General features: G+C 40.8%; 2 protein-coding genes and 1 long non-coding RNA gene across 4 annotated transcripts; all 3 read left to right on the top strand.

Annotated features, from left to right (window-relative positions):
* Positions 1–177: 177 nt before the first annotated feature.
* On the top strand, positions 178–3,258 carry LOC137788908 (zinc finger protein 260-like). The gene is made up of 2 exons (XM_068582075.1): positions 178–381; positions 994–3,258. The coding sequence occupies exons 1-2, from the start codon at positions 276–278 to the stop codon at positions 2,526–2,528; spliced, it is 1,641 nt and encodes a 546-aa protein (XP_068438176.1). The 5' UTR covers positions 178–275; the 3' UTR covers positions 2,529–3,258.
* A 373-nt stretch (positions 3,259–3,631) lies between these two features.
* Positions 3,632–7,926, top strand: tipin (timeless interacting protein). Of its 2 annotated transcripts, none has more exons than XM_068588486.1 (8): positions 3,632–3,715; positions 4,743–4,848; positions 5,202–5,301; positions 5,915–5,990; positions 6,534–6,656; positions 6,832–6,889; positions 7,179–7,394; positions 7,558–7,926. In XM_068588486.1, exons 2-8 carry the CDS (start codon positions 4,773–4,775, stop codon positions 7,761–7,763), a joined length of 855 nt encoding a protein of 284 aa, XP_068444587.1. In that variant the 5' UTR covers positions 3,632–3,715; positions 4,743–4,772; the 3' UTR covers positions 7,764–7,926. The 2 variants fall into 2 exon arrangements, with proteins under 2 accessions (XP_068444587.1, XP_068444595.1); XM_068588494.1 differs by having other exon boundaries at positions 3,652–3,715; positions 4,746–4,848.
* A 7,576-nt stretch (positions 7,927–15,502) lies between these two features.
* Positions 15,503–17,075, top strand: LOC137798493 (uncharacterized). Its single transcript, XR_011079365.1, has 2 exons — positions 15,503–15,636; positions 16,837–17,075. It is a non-coding gene; the product is annotated as an uncharacterized lncRNA (long non-coding RNA).
* The last annotated feature ends 5,506 nt before the right edge of the window (positions 17,076–22,581 follow it).

The following is a 22,581-nucleotide window of genomic DNA, read 5'->3' on the forward strand; positions in this document are numbered from 1 at the left end:
AATGTACAAACACACACACACACACACACACACACACACACACACACACACACACACACACACACACACACACACGCTGCGCCATAGAAGCTGCTGAAGGCTTTTATTTTGAAGGCGACCACGCAAGCTACAGCTGACCCGGATGTTCCTCCATTAGCAACATGGCGTCGTCAGTAGCGCCAGCGTCTCTTTGTTGGTTTGAAGTGTCAGCTAGTTCCAGTTTAACGGAGAGTAAACGGGCTTTGTGACGGAGGAAACGTTTCTGTTGTGTGAAAATGTCTAAAGTCCAAATGTTGTCTGAAGGAGCGACAGCAGAGGACCAGGAGGAAGTTTCTAGATTAGAAGAGAACGACAACGCAGACGTCCGGATACAAAGAGCAGGTTGGTTCTGTTTGTTTCTTCATCACTTTAAACTGATGCAACCAGTTCTGGAGGAAATATTCATGTACTGAGGTAGAGTTGCAGGTACTGTACTGCAGTATTCACATCATGTACTGAGGTAGAGTTACAGGTACTGTACTGCAGTATTCACATCATGTACTGAGGTAGAGTTTCAGGTACTGTACTGCAGTATTCACATCATGTACTGAGGTAGAGTTACAGGTACTGTACTGCAGTATTCACATCATGTACTGAGGTAGAAGGGATGCACCAAGTCTGTAGTCCTGGTGACGTCGTGACCGTGTCACAGGGACTCCCTAGGCTTCCTAGTGGGGCTTGTCCAATGAGGCACCATGTAGTGTGGTTTGAACCAAATCAATTATTTTAATACTTCTTCTATCACTATATTATTTACACATGAACCTTTTTCGTTCAGTCAATGCAACAAGAGTTGCTGTGAGATGTTTACGACAGCAGCAGCAAGTTTTTATTTAGGGGTCATGCTTCTCTCATTTACAACTAATTCAAAGCTTTTCAGTGATAAACCTCTTACATAATAAAGAGTTTATTATAACTTTTCTCAGACGTATAACTGTATTTTATTCTCCACAGACGTCCAGCAGCTGTTGTTGGTTAAAGAAGAGGTTCCCCCTGAGCAGCAGGACTGGAGCTTGAGTCTGGACCAGGAGGACCCAGAGCCCCCACTCATTAAAGAGGAACAGGAGGAGCCAGGGCCGCCACATATTAAAGAGGAACAGGGGGACCCTGAGCCCCCACACATTAAAGAGGAACAGGAGGAGCCAGAGCCCTCACACATTAAAGAGGAACAGAAGGACCCAGAGCCCCCACACATTAAAGAGAAACAGGAGGACCCAGAGCCCCAACACGTTAAAGAGGAACAGGAGGACCCAGAGCCCGCACACATTAAAGAGGAACAGGAGGACCCAGAGCCCGCACACATTAAAGAGGAACAGGAGGATCCAGAGCCCCCACACATTAAAGAGGAACATGAGGACCCAGAGCCCCCACACATCAAAGAGGAACAGGAGGAACTCTGGACAAGTCAGGAGGCAGAGCAGCTTCAAGGACTGGAAGACGCTGATTTCAAGTTCCCATTCACTCCTGTAAAGAGTGAAGATGATGAAGAAGCTCAGTCCTCACAGCTTCATCAAAGACAAACTGAACGGATGGAAACACAAGCTGGTGGAGCGGATAGTGGAGGATCAGAACCAGACAGAAAGTTGGATCCAGAAAGAAATCCAGAATTAGATACTGATGAGACTGAAGACATGTCTGAACCTGAGACTGATGACAGTAGAGATTGGATGGAGACTCAGGAACCTCAGTCAGATTCAAACCTTCTTCAACACAACTATAGTACTGGAAATACACCAATCAGCTCGCGTGAATGTGCTGGAAGCTCTGACCACAAGGTATGTCTGAAGAGACACATTGCAGCCAACACAGGAGTGAATCCATTTAGTTGCTGCGTGTGTAGTAAAACATTTTCTAAAAAGGGAAACCTGAACAATCACATGACTATCCACACATGGCAGAAACCAATTTGTTCTTTGTGTGGTCAAACATTTTCACGTACTGGAGACCTGAACCGTCACATGCGTATGCACACAGGGGAGAAACCATTTAGTTCTGTGTGTGGTCAAACATTTTCACAAAAGACAACCGTGAACTCTTACATGTGTACCCAAACAGGGGAGAAAACAGTTCGTTGTTCTGTGTGTAGTAAAACATTTTCACATAAAGGAAACCTGACCTATCACATGCGTATCCACACAGGGGAGAAACCATTTAGTTGTTCAGTTTGTGGTAAAACATTTGCACAAAATGGAGACCTGGAACGTCACATGCGTAGCCACACAGGGGAGAAACCATATAGTTGTCCTGTGTGTAGTCAAACATTTTCACAAAAGACAGGCCTGAACGTTCACATGCGTGTTCACACAGGGGAGAAAACATTCAGTTGTTCTGTTTGTAGTAAAACATTTTCACAAAAAGGAAATCTGGCCTATCACATGCGTAGCCACACAGGGGAGAAACCATTTAGTTGTTCAGTTTGTGGAAAAACATTTGCACATAATCACACTATGAAACGACATGTAAAACTACACACTGGAGAAACAAATTAGTCGCGGAGTTTGCTCAACTAGATGCTCTCGTCTCTGTTATTTATCACAAGGGTATTGATGAGAGCATCAGAAATACATGAAACATAGTTAAACACTTAAAACTATCAGGCTGATACAAATTGTAAAATAAGTTTATTTAGCTCAGATGAAGCTACACATCAATTTAAATTCAGTTGTTTTTTGTTTGTATGATATTGTCTCATGTTTCATTTGTTATGTATTATCATGTATTTCTTAATTATAATTGTTTTAGGACGTCAACATTTTACCTTTTGTTGACTGAACTTTCTCTTTGATTTATTAATAATGTAAAAGTTGTAATAAAACAGTAACCTGTTCTAATTGTGTTCTTAAACAGAAAAGCTCAACCAATGTTTTCACCAAAATGACTTCAGGTCAATGTTGTTCTTCCATATTTGCTCCAGTGTTTGTAGCTCAGCTGCAGCAGCCAGTTGTTGTTTTACCAGAGACAGAGAGACAGCGATTGGTTATGATTTAATTTGTTTGTTGTTTTCCTGTTTTGGGATGAATAAATTATAAGAAACAGAGACGTTGCCTGCGTGTACCACATACTCATAGTGCATCAGCGTCCCTTTGATTCATGTCACATTTAGATTTTTATAACAAATATCCACTTGGATGTTACTCAGAAACACTTGTTTTCTAAACAGATTTTTATAAATGTACTTGTTATATTTAAATATATAACTAAAGCCCCAGAGTGTGTGTAATGTTGTCCTGATTATAATGTAATTAATGATCTGCTTAATTAAAAGAGAATACATTGTTTCATTCTGATGTTTTTAGTGATTATTTATCATTGTTTTTATCGTCATGTTTGCACATTTTAATAAAAAGGACTTTTGTATATTTTTTAGGTGAAACTACATTGGACCACTGAATCATACCCACTGAAATTAAAACCATTAAAAACTAACTCAAACTATGTCGTCTCAAGCAAAGTCAAAGCCAGGAGTTTAGAAATACTGAGCTACCGTAATAATACATGTGACCAGCCACCAAAACATCTGTTCACGAGTGTTAGTTTCTTCTTCACGTTATATATGCATTTACCCGTTAATAAATCAGTGGGACTTTATTTTGAAAAAAGAAATGCTTTGCACCGGAAGTCGTTGTCGCTAGCTTGACGCCGCTCGTTGCTTCGGTACATAAACAGCTCGTGTCTGGTGAGTCCATATTTTGACTTTTAAACGTGTTCAGTTTGAACTATAACGTTGTCCTGTATCAGATGTGTTTATTGGAGCGACGTGCGGTTGACTCATTTTATTTATTAGCGCTAGCTTACTGTTATTTCAGCGTTAGCTTAGTGTTAGCTTAGCGTCAGGTCACTGTTAATTGGGCGTCAGCTTACTGTTATCTCAGCGTTAGCTTAGCGCCAGGTCACTGTTAATTTGGCGTGAGCTTACTATTATCTCAGCGATAGCTCACTGTCATCTCCGCGTTAGTTCATTGTTAGCTCACCGTTAGCTCACTGTAAGCTCAGCTTTAGCTCACTGTTAGCTTAGCGCTCGCTTTTTCTCATGATTGAGTTTACCGCCGTTAGCGTGACGCGATGGTCGACCGATATCTGAGCTGTCATGGCCGATACCGATGTGACCACTGATGAGCTGCTTCTCTCCTGGAATCGAAAGAGAGAAAGAGAGAGAGAGAGAGAGAGAGAGAGAGAGAGAGAGAAAGATTATTATTATTATTATTATTATTATTATTATTATCATCTTCATCAGGAGGCTTTCATTAAAAACTGCAATCAAGTGGGACAGTTTTCAGCTGCAGAGAAAAAACGACTTCCTGTTAGTTCTGATCTTTAGGCTACTCGTAGTTTACAGATCACGTTCTGATTTCTTCATTTGTGTTTTTAAATAATACATTTATTTAGAAAAGTGTGCGTATCTGCATCCTAAGTTCTTTTTCTGTCTGCCTGTAAAATACATTAATAGTACTAGTTTAGATATCTGTTGTATAAATAAGATTTTGTATTATCAACCACACAAGATATGTCTTTAGATTATACCCGAGACTAACAGTCAACAATCCAGCGTTAAGTATTACAATTACTATGACTTACTGATTAGAGAAAATGCTCAATATGTTGTGAACAGTGTCTGAAAGGTTTAAACACGTTGTTGTTGATATTATTGACACCACGCATTGCTTCCTGAGCCGCTCCACATGGTGTCTTTCTTTCCCCTCCAGCAGTTTCTGGTCCGGTTGGAGGCTCAGGACATGGACATGGAGGACGAGGTCTTCCCCCCCCTCCCTCCTCCCCTGTCCCCGGGTCAGACGGGCTCTTTGGACAATGGTGAGGCTCAGTTGATTTGAGTATTTAGTTATGCTATTCACATAGTAGTATGTGTGTATGTACAGGACCAGCATGCACCTGGGCCTACGGTCTTTTTTTAACCAGGGCAGGAGAGGCAGCAATAGGAGTTCCTTTTTGTTCTTTTGTTTGTTTTTGTTAAATAAATTATGAGAGAAACTGAACGGCATTATTTTGCTGGCGTGAACCACAAACTTTGGGTTTGGTTTTAGTTTCTCTTTGATGTGGCCACGGCGGTGAGAAGAAGCTGCGGCGGTCGTGGCCACGTTCCACATTTTAAAAAAGGGCACTTTGTAAATAAATGCATTGACCCGCTGCGCTGTGGTCCCACGCAGAGGACGAGGACGGCGCCGCCGACGCGTCCCAGCTGGCCGACGTCCCTGCCGCTAAACGCAAAGGAGTGAAGCGGCCGCAGCCCAAGCTGGACTCTCAGAGGTAACGGCGACGCCAGCCACATGGCGGCACAGCAGTGACATCATTCATGCACGTTCACACTGTGAATGGAGCTGTGACCTTTAATGCAGCCGGAGGCCTGTTGCTTTACTTCAACTCAGCTCCACGTGAAGTTTCTGGTATCAGTTTTAATGACGTGAGAATACGTGAATCATTTAACCGTCACAATGAAACACAGCTGCAGCCATTTCTCTAGTGGGCATTGGCTGGAAAAGGATGTTTATTTTTTACAATTAGCAGAAATACTCTGTTTATCAAAGGACGTCATTCTTGAAATTTTTGTTTAAAAATAATTATTATAATCTATGTCATAACTGTTCTGCATTGAGGACGTGTTCTAGTTTTCTACTTCAAGTCCTGATGGTTCTGTTTCCAGAGAGAAGCAGGGCTTTTATTTTGAAGAGGAAAAACGAGGCCACGGAGAGTTAAAATGTGACGGTATAGGAACAAAAACAACAACAACAACAACCCTGATGCTGCTTCGTGGGTTCAGAGGGCTTTGACCCAGTTCCATGACAGACCTAACACCCCTCTGGACGAGAACGCTGCATCGGTGACCAACTCGCTCGTGTTGATTTGTTCTTTCTCTCTTCAGGCTGATCTCAGAGAGAGGACTCCCGGCTCTCCGGACGCTGTTTGACGACGTCTGCTTCAAAGGCAAAGGGCACGAGGTGAGAGCAGTGATGCTGTAGTGCAGAGCTTCTCACACTTCTTTTGTCACTAGGGCTGGGCGGTATGGCCAAAAATTCATATCACAGTATTTTTGTAAGATTCTGGAGTTTTCGTGGTATTTCTTTTTGAGTAAACACATTATTTCATTGAGGCCGAAAAGGACGGCAACTCGCTCGCACCTGGCCAGCGAGCAGTGAACAGCTGCTTGTGTGCCGGTCTGTCTCTTCCTGTTTTTTTCCCCGCCTACATTTGAGCTGTACCCAGCACGCAGTTCGGCGGTGTAATTAAATAAACGTACAATTATTAGTGTTAAGTGTTGTGTTGTGGCGTTTTACCATGTTAAAGATTGTTACTCCTGGGTTATTAATTGTTATAAAGTTATAACCGTGACTAAAGTTACAACCATGACATGTAAGACAACAGTTGTTACGGCTGTATGACGGTATATGAAAAATTCATACCGTATGGATCTATTAAACCGGTACATCGCCCAGCGCTATCATGACCTCTAACTGCCCTCTGCGTGTCTCCTGGTCCTCCAGGCGGAGGACCTGCGGCTGCTGATGCAGAAGATGGAGAACTGGGCTCACAGATTGTACCCAAAACTGCAGTTCGAAGCCTTCATCGACAAAGTGGAGAAGCTCGGCACCAAGAAGGACGTGCAGGTGGGAGGAAGCCGCTGGTCGCTTCAACAACGCCTGCTCATGTTCTTTCTCCGGTGTAGAAGTTCTTCTTCTTCTTCCTCTTCCTCTTCTTCTTCTTCTTCTTCTTCTTCTTCTTCTTCTTCTTCTTCTTCTTCTTCTTCTTCTTCTCAGTGTTTCTCGTGCGTTCTCCCTGCAGACGTGTCTCAAGCGCATTCGACTGGACATGCCGCTGACGCACCAAGACTTCATGGCCGGTGAGAGACTTAAACAATGAAACATTAACACGGGATCATGGTCTGAAACACGAGATCATCTCGTGACCGATCATGTGACCCTTGGACGCCACACAGGTTCATTTAACTCATAATGGGACTCTAGCCTTCATATCCCTCAGGTTTTATATTATTTGGAACTTTATATGTTACTTTAGGCGACCGAAACAAACACTAAATGATGCTTTTGTTGCGTGAAAGTTGTTGTTCCGCTGCAGCTTTAATAAAATAATCTGAATAATGTTGAAAGAAACGTTTGTCGTGACTTCAGGTGAAGAAGAGGAAGAAGCTCCTGAGTCTCGTGCATTTGAGGATCCGGATCCGTTCAACAGCTCCAGCTTCATGGACCTGCCGGCTGCGCCCGTCTCCGCTCAGGCTCCGCCCCTTTCCGCTCAGGCTCCACCCCCTCTGACGGAGGAGCAGCAGCAACGCATGGAGCTGAACCGCCAGAGAGCGCTGAAGAGGAGGCTGACCCGCCAGCAGACTGGTGAGAGGAAGAGTGTGTGTGTGTGTGTGGGTTGGGAGGAAGTGTGTGTGTCAGAGAAAGTGTGTGTCTGTGTGAGAGAAAGTGTGTGTTTTTGTGTCTGTGAGAGAAAGTGTGTGTGAAACATTAAACACTGAATAACATCATTTCTAAAATGATCCTTCAGACTCTCAGACGGCTGACTCGTCTTCATCAGCTCATCGTCCCTCGTCCGTCTCCCCTGCAAACGATTCTCAAGATCCTGAAGAGGCGGATCATCAACAACAACAACAACAACAAGAACCCGGCCAGCTTTCACACACACACACACCCTCTGATCCTCTGGGTAATGAAGAGGAGGAGCTCTTCCTCAGAGGCGAGTCTGGGAGATAAATCTACAGACAGTTTACCTTTTAGTTTAAATGATGATTCCTGTTCCCAACTGAACACAGTTACACACCAAGGTTGTGTTGTTGTTGTCGTGCCGGCAGCTTCACATGGAACTAAATTTTGTACAGATTTGTTTCTGTTTTCTAAATAAATGTTAAAATGTAAACGAGTCTTTGTTGTTCATGTTGTCGTCGCTGCAGCTCGAGACGTTCTTCTTTTGTCTCTACCTTTTTATTTATGATTATTTAAACTGTACAAAGACTAAAGAGATGTATAAAAGAAGTCAATGATCTTATTCAGCATTACAGCACGTTCATAAAGCACACGTTAACATCGTCCCTCACCTTCAGTGCTGCTCTAACTCATTAGATCCATTAATACATGCTCCTTTGTGTATTGATGAATCTGGAAACATAACACTATTTCATGAAATGTTCCGTTAGTGTCTGGCTCCTGAGTTCCAGTACTTTTACAGTACTTTTACAGTTTTTACAGTATTTCTACAACGTACTGCAGTTGCAGTATACGACGGTTTTACTGTGATTTACTGTAAACGTGACTTTAACTTGTAAAAAGTATTAGACGTGACACTGTTTATTATTTCATTAACTTTCTCTATTTATCTGTAATATTGATGTCTTTGTTCTGCTGCAACAGCTGATGATCAATACAGGTTTATAATTGCAGGTGCAGCTCCTCATAACTTTGGCTGCAGGTGATTTGCAGAAGACATTTACAAAAAGCAACTTTGGCAAACTTCCTCGGCATCCTGTCAGAGGAACATTGGGTGTTTGAAAAATATGCTAAACAAACAAACAACCACTCAAAGAACAAAACGTGTGGGTGTGCATCGGTGGTGCCGATTAAAGCCCATTTTCAATTTTTAAAACCCTTTGTATCTTCAGTGACAGGACATACCGTTCAGCTGAGCTCGCAAAACTTTCCACTCCTGACAAGAGAATGTGACCAGCTGCTTTTAACCATCCAGCAGGAGGAACAATGAACATGATCCTTATTGTATGACTGACAATATACAAAATATGACAATGACACGGTCAAATTAAACCATCAGAAGAGTCAAGAATGATATGGAACACACATTAATACAAAAATGTTATTGAATTGAGTATTAAATATTGAAAACTAAGCTTTTTACTGTGCGATCAAAACCTTTGTATTGATCACATACTTACAGCCCATGCAACATATAACAAACCTATAACAACGTATACCTATAAACCTATAACAACCTATAACAACCTAAAACAACATATAACAACCTATTTTTACATTTTACGAGTCATTCAGCTCATGGATGTCATGAGCATGTCTGGCTTGTGTTGAATAACTCCCTTTTAAAATTAATTAGTACTATAAAAATAAGCTTAAGTGCAACAACAACAAGCGTTGATCCTGTTGCCCGTGAGACCGCAAGTCAGATTCCTGCATTGCAGTAACCTCAGGACATTCTTGCTGCATGATACAGTATTTGTACAAGTGATGATTAAAGTGAATTAGTGTGCGGGAACAACCCAAATAATAACTCATGTTCAAGCGGTATAAATCACTGGCACCTGTCAGAGGTGTTTGTTTAAAGATGGGCGAGGTTACCGGACTTCAATACACAGAGTTATGGAAACTAAATCCCCAGATTTGTTATTTTTAGATTTACCAAAAGCAAATCACCAAAAGAGCAACGTCAATGGAGCAGTTCATTCCTGTGTCGATTATGTATGACTCGAGACGTTAAACAACCTTATTAAACCCAGACATGTTTTCCATAGTTACAGCCAGCGTCATGAGAAGTTTATTGTTGCATTACTGTATAACTATCACATTACAATAATGATATTATTCATATCAAAAATAAAATAATGAGGAAATAAAAGAAGACAATGTGGTCCTGACTCTTTTGCCTGCAATGTGAGAAGTGACCATGAACAGAGATTATGAACCATTCTTTCCCTTAAAATACACATGAAACCCATCTTCCATACAGTCTGACCCTAACATTTCATTTTTTTTTATATAAAAAAGAAACGAAAAGGAAAAGAATAAATGTGTAAAACTCTAATCTAAGCAAAACATACGGCCATCAAAGGCTTCCCAAAGGCTGCTCTCCTGCATCCTCTCTCCTGCATCCTCTCTCCTGGCTCCTCACAGATCCCTCCTTGCTCCTCAGAGCAGGTGGAGCAAGGAAAGGAGCGAGGAAAGGACAATTCAGAGTCTTAGGCTGTACCCAGTATGTTCCAGATGCTGCCTGACGTTAAGAAGAAAGAGCGCTTCCCCTTAAAATGTCCTGAAGGTAGAACTAAGTATTTCACCATCTTTTATTTAAACTAACTAAGTATTATAGCATCTTTTATTTAAACTAGTATTTTACTTCGAGCAAGCTGACAATGATGATGTTTCATGATATTGGAGCGAAGGCAGACATCTCAACAGACAATTTATACAACAGCAACTCACACCAAATCCATGTAGATTAATTTATAGCACACATGTAAGAGGAATAATATGCATTATTGATTTGGGGTTAACACAGAGGCCTTCAGCGCTAAAAGCACTTAAATGTACATGATGCTGCTGAGAGGACAGGAGCAAAACACTTTGATTCCTCAATATTTGTCAGAACAGGCAGCCAGCATGCTGGCATCAGGGATGTCTCATTCTAATCCAACTTGGCACTGTTGCAGGTGTTGACACTAGAAGATGTTGTGAAACCAGTTCTGCAGCCTATTCCGGCATATGGCGTACACGCCATTAACCTTGAGGGCATGGCCATCGTCTGGCCGGCCTGCCGGTGAGCGTATATAATGATGCTGCAGGTGGATGAGAGTGGCAGAGAACCTCCAGACAGGTGAGTTGAGGGCGTCATGGCTTCCACATCAGTGCTCCTGCTTCAGCTGCTCCTGGTCTCTCTGGCGGCTGCATCGCATTACTTTGGGGGATCCACGAGTGTGTGTGCATGTGTGTGTAAGGTGTCGACAGGGCCAGGCGGAGAAGGGGAAACAAGATGCAGGGGTCCTTTTTGGACACATATCATCATCGTCACTATTCCTTATGCACATAACTTGTTAAAAACAAAAAAAGCAAAACATTAGTATTAAACCATAAAGAAAGAAAAAAAATGATAATATGTGAACACAGTAATACTTAACCATGAATACACTTCACTACTTTCTTATGAATCTCATGACAACTTGCTTTAAATTCAGATTATACAATTATTGCATTACATTATCGATTGATTGTGACATCCATATCGTACTGAGCCGAGGCTGGACTGGCCCGTCGGGTTTTAGCACAAAGCAAGCGCCCTCTGTGTCGGAAACTCGCAGCCGTCAGGGAACAACCAGTTCCTTCTAACTTCCCCGACACATGCAGCAGTGGCCACGGAGTAAAGGGGATCTACTTCCCTACACACTACTTCCCCTAGTAGTTATTCATGTAGTTATTCATGTGATTGTGTAGTTCATGAAAGTATTGCGCCCTCAAGTGGTAGAAAGCTGAAATGCACATCATTCTATCACTGAACTTCTTTCTTGCGTTCACTATTATGTCTTCCAATGGCTGTGAGGATTGTTCAGAGTAGCTGCGGACTTTGTTCCTGGAAAGACACAAGACATTTTTTTAAATGTCATTTTTTAATGATGTGAGCAAAAGTCCATTCAGCTCCATTGGATTTATATAGAGATGAAGTACTGTTGCAGAATAAAACGACCAAACACCACTGAGCCAACCACATTTTTTCCTCATCAGAATCAAATGTAATTTAACCGTGTTTAATAAAGAATATCTGGTATTGATAGAATCTGTTCTCCCAAATTACAAATTACAGGACATTGTTACATTTTTCATGGTCCTTGTAGCTTGTTGAAGTTTCTGTCAGAAGCTCAACACGATCAACAGGATTCTCAGCTGACGGCTTGTTTACAGCAGAATGCAAAAAAAGGACAAAAAGTAATTTGCATTGTTTGTTATTCACTGACTGGGATCAAAATGCATGAACCATAACTTTGTCTTGTTTTTCTTCTAAATACTTTTAGAAAGTCACCGGTGAAGCGATGATTGACTTCTGCTGACATGTCTGCTTCTCAACATCTTTCTTCACACGTGATCTTTGGAGCAAATCTTCATTATCATAGATGTCATTGTTATTATTATTATTATTATTATTATTATTATTATTATTATTATTATTATTATTATTGTTTTCAGCATCATACTTATTATACTTATGATACACATCGAGAGACAGCATTTTGAAAATGAAAAAAACAAACATTTAAATTGATCACAAAACAAAAAGCAATAAACACAATCTCCTTTTAAATGATATTTTAAGTATACCATCATTTCTTTTGTAACAGACTCTGCCTTGATCTGGTCAGAGCTTAGGGGGAGCTCCTACAGAGATTCACCTCTGTATCATGAACTGGTCACTACTCAATCTAGTATTGAAGAAGTGCTTTGTTTGTGCACGTATGCTTGATATTATTATGTTCTTACTATAGAGGGTGGATCCTACTTCTGGGATGACGTCCACAGAAATGGTTGCACTATATTCTGATGGAAACCTGCTGGCTTATGGCAAGTCAACATGTCTGTCGTTGTCTGTACAGTGATGGTCTGCTGATGTCAGCTTGACATCACATGAACTGCTGAGTGCACCAGTTGTTCATCATTGTTGGCAGTTGGATGGTTAAAAGAAGAATAAAACCTGCTTATTAAACACAGCAGCACCGTGTTGTACTTTACTAATTAAAATAGACAGTTCATCTTTCTGTTTGCTTTCATCAGTAAACTAGTTCTCTGCAGGACTAGTCCTCACCCTGAAGGGCTTTCACAGCAAACTGAGCTGAACACAATGAACTTGTGTTTGTCTTCAGCAGCTCTGAATCATCCTTGGATGAATAAATTAATAATAATAATGTCCGTTCAGCAGTTAGAAACAGTATCAGCTCCTCTGGACACGACTCTTTGTCCTCTGCCTCCATGGGGTTGGAGGGTGGAGTCAGCTGGTCGCTCACCTGGACTGACTCTGGGATCTTTCTGTCTCCTGACTTTCACCTTTTGGGCTTTTAGCTTTATTTATTGGTCAGTGGACTAAAACAAACAGTGAGTCCTTCAGTGAGTCCTATACAGGCCGTTCCACATACCAACATCCAGAAAACATTCATAGAGCTGCAACTCATGAACTGGTCACTACTATACCAAGTATTGAAGAAGTGCTTTGTTTGTGCACGGATGCTTGATATTCTAATGTTGTAACTGAATAGATGTGGATCCTACTTCTGAGATGACGTGGAAGATAAACAGGCGTGTTGTTGAAGTAGTTAAATGTTTTAACGTTTAAGTCCACGAGCATGGCTGTGAAAGGTATTTAAACAGACCTTTAGACTGAGATGCAACGAGGTAGAAGACACTTGTGGTGAGTCCTCTTTGTCTCTTGGTGGAGGTTTTAGAGAACAGACATAACTTTAATCTGATGTGTGGCTTTAAAAACTGCTATGAACTGAAGTGGTTGTTGTGATGGGGTTGAACGGTGTGGCATTTCCAGGTGATATTCCAGTTGTAGAGATCTGAGAGTCAGTGAATCCTGAGCCATGCGTCCTGTTGTGGTGACTGCCGTCCTTCTGGTGGTGCTGATGTCCATGTCGGACGCTACACCATGTAAGAACCAAACTGTCACTAAATATCTTTCTACACAGACACCAGGAACACTAAACTAACAGCACGTCTTTTTTCCCTATGTTACAGGGAATCCTAAAGTTATGTGTCAAACCAGATATCCAGTCAATTATTGTAGACATGCTCTCGGTCGAGGCTGGTTCCAGTTCAGTAATAACCGCTGTGTGAAGGCGTTCATTAAACCATAGAGGACACATGGAAACGCAAAGGTAATAAAAACATACACACAGCAGACTACAGACAGCACATTCGACCTCATCCTGTTCATAGTCTCAACACTTCATTAGAAGTGAGAAAGAGGACAAGCTGTATTTATGGAAAGGAGAAGTCCATGTACTCTCAAGTATAATCAAGTGTTTTGATGAAGAAGGTACAGCTATGGAGGGTCAATTACCCAGAGAAGAAATGGCAAATACATACTTGTAATTTTGGCAATTTTGAAAAGAAATTAATAAATAAAAATATCGGTAATTTCTCACATTAAAAAATTGAATTCAAACCATTAAATTCAAATTTGAAAAATAAATAAATACATTTAGAAAAAAATTAGAAGACAAAATGAATCATAAAGAATTAAAGTCATTTTTAAATTTTAATCAGAGAACACTAACTTCTGGCAATATTCCACCACACGATCGTGATGACCTATTTTTCATTGTGTTGCTTTTGTCTGAGTTGTGTGTGTTCTTGTGTAGCTTCATGCTGCTCACTGACGTTCTTGATGGTAGACGTGTCTTATTGAAGGCGGGCGTGTCTCTCTGCTCAAATCCCTGTTTTTTTCAACCTTCACATGTTCGGGTGATTTTAACCAGACGTCATTGATAGAGGGTGAAAACATTCCTGATGGGCAGTGAAGGAGTCTTTTCTTTCACAGGACAAGACTCACATGTCCCAGGAACGACCTGATTACTCATTACTCCATTATTCATACTTTTAATCATGATTTATTATCTATTCCCTAATTTTTAATCTGATTTTGAGGGTCCCCCCCATTATATCTGTTTTGGGTTTTCTGAGAAGTTCTACTGGGTAAAATACAAGAAGAGTACTTCAATTTACCTTGTATTGTTGTATTATAATATATTTTGATGAGAAGTAATTTTTACATTTTACATTATACCGGGTGAAATATACTCAACGTTAGTGATGATGTTCCTATTTGTCACGTTAGTGTTCTAGGGTTGAGGGTTTATTCTCCTCAGAGCAAAAGGTAACGTGAACGTTCTTCATGACTTCACGGTCAAGAGGAGAAAGTTTACATCAGAGAATTAGGATGAAGAATAACCGCTATTATCTATTTTGATTACAGAGACACTGTAGGACCTTCGCAAAAGGAGATCTGGTATCAATCCACAGCCTTAAAGAGCTGGAACTAGTGGAATGAGCCATGTACAGGGTTACGACTACAAAATTCTATTACTGGATCGGACTGCATCGGGTAAGAAGTGAATGTTTCTGTTCAGTTTGTGCCTCTCATGTGTTTACAATGAAATCACAGAGGTAAACGTGTTATTGAATTATTAAATTATGTTACTACTCACACAAATCGCCCACCAAAGAAATCCACCAAAAGGCCCCTGAAGCACATAGAAACATCCTACTGAGCTTTTTACTACTTACTGTGTACTTGTACCTCAGAGTAACATGTTGTAGTACTGCATTAACCTGGCTGACACACGTTACTGTTATGATGCTGATTCACATTTGACTCAATGTAATAATTATATTTACTTTTTTTCATAACATGGTGTGAAATGCAAAAACAAAATGTAATACTGTAATAGTAACATAGCTGTGCTGTTGCACTAGTGTAGTACTGATACAGTAAATATACTATTGAACAATATTATTCTGGTTACTTTGACTTCTTACAGTCCAGTGACTTAGTATCCAGGAGACAACTCCAATGCAAAGACACACGAGTCACACTGGAGCATCATCAACCAGCTGACCAGGGGATTGTTCATCTGATCATCATTATGTTGAGATGAAAAACACAGACCTTATGAATGTTAGTGCAGTAGTCATCCTCAGGTGATCATTGTTTCTTGTTTGTTTTTTCAGAATGGTAAAAGCTATGTTTGGACCGATTCAAGTAAACATAACTACTCCCATTGGGCTCGTGGCCAACCCGACAGCTGGTTTTTCAAAGTAGAGCACTGCATTGAGATGAACTACTGGAGTAAGTAAACTACAGACTCAGGAGGAGAGGTTATAACTTACTAGAGATGAATGTAGACTTCTGAACCTCAAGAAAAGACACTTTCATGACCCCTGGTGGATGATGATTAAAGTAGCTCAAGAAAACAGTCCAGATGAGTATGAAGGAAGGTGCTGCATTTAAACCTCACTGAACCTCTTCATGTCACACTGATTTAAAATACTGAGTCAGATTGGGAAGTCCATCCTGTATCTCTGATACCAGAGTATTTAATGTCTGTATGTCTGCAACAAAGCAGGACTCACTAATAGGAGGTCTGGATCCGGTCCTAGATCTGTTGTATCTGAACCCAGGAGAGTAGTCTGAGAATAAAACATGAGTCAGAAGTTATTTCACATGTCGTTCTCGTGAAAGAGAAAAGTGGTCAGAGAGACCAGAGACTTAAACCAAGAATGGACTCTCATGTCTTCATTCTTCCAATGGACAGTTCAAAACCATAAAGACTGATATGTTCAGAGACCGAGATGATTATTTAAAGCAGCAATGTGAAGCTCCACTACGAGACAAAGCACTGAACCTTTGAGCAAACGTACCCACTCACATCTGAGATGAATAAACCAGAGAATAAACCTGAGAGCTCAATATGATCAGAATGCTAACACCTTCATTTACTGTCCACTAATGATGTAAACAGAGAGGAATAGAGCTCACACAAGTTTTTTAATAACCTCAGATGAAGTCACTTCTTAGAAGGTGAGATCAATATAACACGTTTCAATTCATTTTTCTAAAATTAAGTACTTTATTTTAAGAGTCACGTTCTTGAAAAGCATTCTGCTCTTTCACTATTTTCATGAATACATCCCATATTTTATTTTGTAATTTATTTTATGATTAGAAAAGTGACATTAAATATTGTAGAGACATTATTCAATTGAACTTTATTTGATTTGACAGTCGGTTGTTGACTTCTTACAGACGTTAACACAACTGTTTCACACAATACATGAATATATTCAGAGTCCTGGGTTTCCTCAACATGAAGAGAGGGTTTACATGAAGGACGAGGCCTATCAGGAGCATACATTATTATAGTATAATGCACTAAGTACACACATTTATAGCAAGTTCACACTGTGTAAAGACAACATGACAATAAGACACTTCAGTACCACCAAACCTGAAATCCTGTTCATCACATGACTGTTTTCTGTTTTACAGGCTGGGGACTCTGGAACGATGCGGATTGTCGCCTGCATAGACCCTATGTGTGTCAAGCGAAAATCTAGTAGTTCAGAGTGAGACTCTAGTAGTTCAGAGTGAGACTCTAGTAGTTCAGAGTGAGACTCTAGTAGTTCAGAGTGAACATGAAGAGCTGCAGTTGGACGAGTCTTCTTCAACTGTGACCACTTCAAGCTTTCACATTTACTGCAATAAATATTCAGCATCATAAAGACATCTTGATGGCTCCTGTGTCTTCTCTGTTTGTATTCAGCTGTATGACAGTTGATCATCTGTCTTCATGCCATGGCATCAGTAGAAAACACAGCTTCATCATATCACTCATCAAGACAGACTGAAGGCTGAGAAACCAGAGGAAACAAACACTGATGAATCAGGACAAATTGGTTTGATCACTTTAAATGATTATGTAATCTAGATAAATCTCTAAATTATGTTGGATCTGGTTGCACCACGTGATACCATTAATAATGGCATTTATACATTTCCACTTCAAATACAAAAAGAGTTTTGCTAACTGTCTCTTTAAGTTAAAATAGTATCACAGTATCATAGTTTTATCATAGTAAGTATTATTTTCATATATTGATGACATAAAACCAGCTCAAGGTAATACAAAAATAAAAAATAAATATCCAAATGCATTTATCAAATGTATGAACAGTAACGGTTACTGGTACAACCAACTGAAACCAAAAAGCACGACCACGAGACAGAGGTTACGAAGATAGTGCTGTTCACTCGGTACTGACAGGGTCAAAACCGGGAGTTCAGTCCGTGAGGCAAACAAGTCCCAAAACGGGCAGACAGGCAGGCTGAGAACGAGCAGATCAGAAACATAAACTGGAGTAACGCTGGAGAGCTCGGCAGAAACACACCAGAACATCTGGCTCAAACCTTTTGAACCCCATAGGCCCATGTATGTGGATGTACCTCTTGTTCACCGTGTTCAAGTAGTCGTAATTAACCGCAAATGAGCATCCAGCATGATTATGAGCAAGATTTGCCAAAAATCCCTCCTTGAGTAGTCTCTGAGTTTTTCCAACTCTATGGTTAAGGGCCTTAACAATATCCCACATACTAATACAATCATTTTAAAAATGGTGTGGTTTGGTTCAAAAATAGAAAAGTTACTTGTTCTATGGGAAAATATTGTTTGATTTTACGGCTTTAAATCTTCAGGAGCTTCTGCTGGTGCTCTTTGACCCGGAAACAGAAACATCCTTCAGGGAAGCCTCTGCCTTCAGAGTTTAAGCATTTGCTCTCAAACTGTCAGAACAAACACACAAAATAACTATTGGTTAATTTGGAGTGTGCATTGCTTACATAGCCCTATAACATATTTCATTAATAATAATCTGCAGTATTCAGTCAACAATCATACCTGAAACATCCATGTTCTAACTACTGTATTTTTTTTTTTTAAAGGCTCTCCTTACAATTTTTCGGACGCTTTGCATCCCATCCTCGTCGCCAATTGTGATAGTTTTTCTTTCAACAGACTGGTCAAAGATGTGATGATTGGATATATATATATATATATATATATATATATATATATATATATATATATATATATATATATATATATATATAAGGTATAATATTATATTATATAAATATTTTTTTTCTGGACAGGTACCAGAAGAAACATTTGTATTTTATCAGGAAACAATATGAACAGTGTTTTCAGCAGTAAGGGTCCCTGTGAGGGACAAGCCACTCCTCCTTTGGTCCATGTTCAGTTTGTTGCTTACCTTAAAGATGGATGTCAAAGACCAGCAATTGATTCACTTCATATAAAAGCAATAAAGGTTCTTGTTGTTTTCCAGTTAAGTTTAGTTTTTCTTACTCAGTGAGTAAAGTCCAGTCTGTGTTGGCTTGAACAAGATCACTGAAGATTTCTGAGCATGACTGCTCGTGTGAGGAAAGTTCTCTGTAAGAGAAGAGTAAAGATCCAGAAGTTATACTGACTTAAAGTGCTCTGCCATAGTGGATCAGACCACAGGGTCAGGAGCTTTGTGCATGTGTGTTTATTTTCAATCTGGACTCCTAGAGGACCAGGACCCACATCCAGGCCCTTGCCCGGACTTGAGGGGCCTTGGCTGGGTAACTCCAACTGATGTGGACCTCCGAGAGGACCAGAACCAGCACCCAGACCTGCACCCGGAATTGAGGGACCCTCCCTGGCTTCGTCTGAGTGAAGTGAACCCCCCCCCCCACACCTCTCTACCCCCAACCGCTCCCTCTCTTGAGAAGAAAAAAACTATAGTACCAGGGCTCCAAGATGAAACTTCAGCAAATACCAGGGGCGTCAGATGGAATGTGAATTAAGGATTCCCATTTTTCAGAAAAGGAGTTCCCAGGAGTTGAGGGCTGTAATTAACAGAGATGCATGCTCGCCGTGAGCACTCCTAAACTACATTGACAGGCGGTCCATAGGCGGTCTATGGACTGAATTAAATACAATTTAGTGAAAAAAAGGCGTTTACGAAAATACACCGAGCCAAGCCGCGATTCTTTCTGGACTTTCAGGCCTCATCCTGGGCATAGAGAGAGGTCATCCGCGGGGTGTGACATGAGGCCCGGAGGCATTTTTGACATCTTTTGGTTTTTTAAAAGCCAAAAACAAACCCAGTGTTCGCACAAGGGTTGCCAAGTTCGTGTGTCATAACATTTATTTCATAGCTTTCATATTTCCCATCAATGCATTTCAGCTCTCAGTTTCTTTTTAAGTACTGCACTTATGAATCCAGCTATGTGAGTTTTACATTCTAGGTTCCATTTATCAATGCATTTCAGCTTTTAGCATTAACACGCTAAATCAATGCATAATACATTTGTATAACAAAAAAATGAAATAATTCTCATCTGCAAACGTTAATGCTGACCTCATTTGTACACCTATAAAAATAAATAAACTAACATCTCACTGCTAAATGTTTTTATGTACACATCCACGTTAGATCCATGTTGACATGGGTCTAAAACGTGCCAGCCGTGCTGCTTTCATCCATTTTCTAAATTGCTTGGGCTCTCCTGATGCGCAACTTGCTGTGAATGTGTGTACTTAGTGCATTATACTATAATAATGTATGCTCCTGATAGGCCTCGTCCTTCATGTAAACCCTCTCTTCATGTTGAGGAAACCCAGGACTCTGAATATATTCATGTATTGTGTGAAACAGTTGTGTTAACGTCTGTATGAAGTCAACACCTGACTGTCAAATCAAATAAAGTTCAATTGAAGGTCTCAACAATATTTAATGTCACTTTTCTCATCATAAAATAAATTACAAAACTAAATATGGGATGTATTCATGAAAATAGTGAAAGAACAGAATGCTTTTGAATGAGAGAGAAAGAGAGAGAAAGAGTGTGTGTGTACGAGCGAGTGAGAGGCCAAGGTCTGCTGTCTTAGCCATTAGTTCATTTACTTATTTTTGTGTAGGTAATATGTTGTTAAATGTTTAAACTTAATTAAATTACCTTCTACCATTTTAGAACCCACAGGTTTTCCTCTCAGTCTGCTTTTGATAACAGTTCATAGAGACAATGACGGATGTTAAAAACCCTTTTCGTTTGGTTTCTCCTCATGGCCTACCCATTTCATTGAGACAATTGGTTCACCAACGATTACTTACGTTTGTCTGGATCTGGGAACGGGGCAGGACTCCTGCTGGATTGTGTTCTCTGGTCAATGGCCCCGGCCCGGTGTTTACCTTGGTTTCGCAACAACCTGGAAGTCTCTTCCATTAAGCGGTAGTCCCCATTAAGTAGATTTATACACTCTTATTTTAGAGTATTTGATTTTATTTCAACAAGAGTTATTATACATACAGTACTATAACTGAATCCTTTCTTCTTTGGAGATCAGCCCCGCAACACCAAAATACAGTCACAAGTAACTCGTAAGAAAAGAAAAGATCTCGTAGTTTAGATAAGCCAATCCTCAAAACAAAGACAATCAGAAACATTAGACATTTCTTTAAATGTCTTCTGAGTCAAAGAGGAAGTGAACTGTTCGTTGCACTTAGAGCTGAGGTCATTGGAGTTCGGGCCATGACCTTCCTTCCCAAACTATGTTTATAAAACACAATTAAAAACTAATAGCAAGAAAAGTGACTGTCTGAAGTCAGAAAAAGATCAGGGATTCAGTCCGGGTGAGCTGAGGAGTTGAACCCAACCTCCAGCCACCTGTAAGGAGAGGACACGTTGTCGTCTTCAGAGAAACTGCTCCTAAACATTTAGTCCTCAGGCTGTTGAAGACAAAGAGAACAGATCTCTGTTTGCTGTGAAAGCACTTCAGGGTGAGGAGGAAACCTGAAAACTACTTGAAAGAGAGATCATATGCTGGAGAACGGAAGCCTTGAGGCTGAGGCAACAATGTCCCTGTTTGTAATGCAAATGAAGCATTTGGAAACTGATCAACCGTCTAGTTTAAAAAGTAGTCTGAGGCGAGATGCTGCTGTGTTTCATAAGCCAAGTGGGCCAACTAGTATGATGAACCTTTTTCCTTTTGTTTGCTTTGATACGTGGAGTTGGCGGCGTCGTCTTCATTATTGATCTTTCTTCTGGATCTCATCATTAATGTGTTTACTGAAGGTTTACTCCTCGCCCTGAAGGGCTTTCACAGCCAACAGAGAGACACCTTTTCAAACTGTCTCTGTCTTCAGCAGCTCTCAGACACCCTGAGGAAGAAATGAATAATAATACCTGTTCAGCTTGAACAGGTATCAGCTCCTCTGAACTCCTTGCCCTCTCCTTGCAGGTGGGTGGAGGGTGGAGTCAGCATGTCAGCTCACCTGTACTGACTCTGGTCTTGAGCCGGATTGTGATCAAGCAATTAAATGCATTAAAAAACACTATCACAGACGCAGCCCCCTCCACCATTCGTCAGGGGGCACGAACGCTTCAAGATCTTCGCAATCTGTTCAGAAAACAGCTTCATCGCAGACTTCCTGAAAGCGGACTTCCTTAACACGGGACGGCCCCATCGTCTCGACATAACACAATTCACGTGGAGGCCCACTTAGGCTTCAGCTGAGCACCAGTTCAGCATTAGAGCCTTTCATCTCAGTTCACAAAACATGACCACTATGCAAGAAATTTCAGCCCTATGGCACCAGCCTCCGACCCCTGTCATATGAATTCACTTTATTTAGTATAGCCCAAAATCACAAATACAAATTTGCCTCGGAGGTCTTTACAATCTGTACACATAACATCCCTGACCCAGGACCTCACATCGGATCAGGAACAACTCCCCAAATGAAGATAGTAAAAACCCTTTCACAGGGAAAAAAGGGAAGAAACCTTCATAGAGTAACAGAGGAGGATCACTCTCCCCGGATGGACAGAAGCAACAGATGTCATGTGACCAGAAAGAAATAACTTAACGGACCACAATCCATAACAGCGGAAGGAAGTAGAGAGGACGGGCATTAGCAGGCGCATGGCACGAGGCGGGACTTCCTCCAGACAGTCACGTCAGTGGTCCATCACTGCTCTTATACCCTTCATCCTTCAACTCCATCCCTTATCCTACATCCCTTCAACCCTTGACCTCACTTAACTTCTTCATTCCTCGACCCTAATCGCCTCTCACCGCATATCCCACCTGTAATGAATTAATGTCCCACTAATGACCACTACTAACTTTGCTTGATCTTGTCTTCGTCCTACACAGGATGTTCAACATATCAACATCTAGAAAACATTCAT

Source organism: Clinocottus analis, unplaced genomic scaffold (genome assembly GCF_023055335.1).
Source record: "Clinocottus analis isolate CAN_PGR_092001 unplaced genomic scaffold, fCliAna1.0.p SCAF_10, whole genome shotgun sequence".
Classification (NCBI taxonomy): Eukaryota; Metazoa; Chordata; class Actinopteri; order Perciformes; family Cottidae; genus Clinocottus; species Clinocottus analis.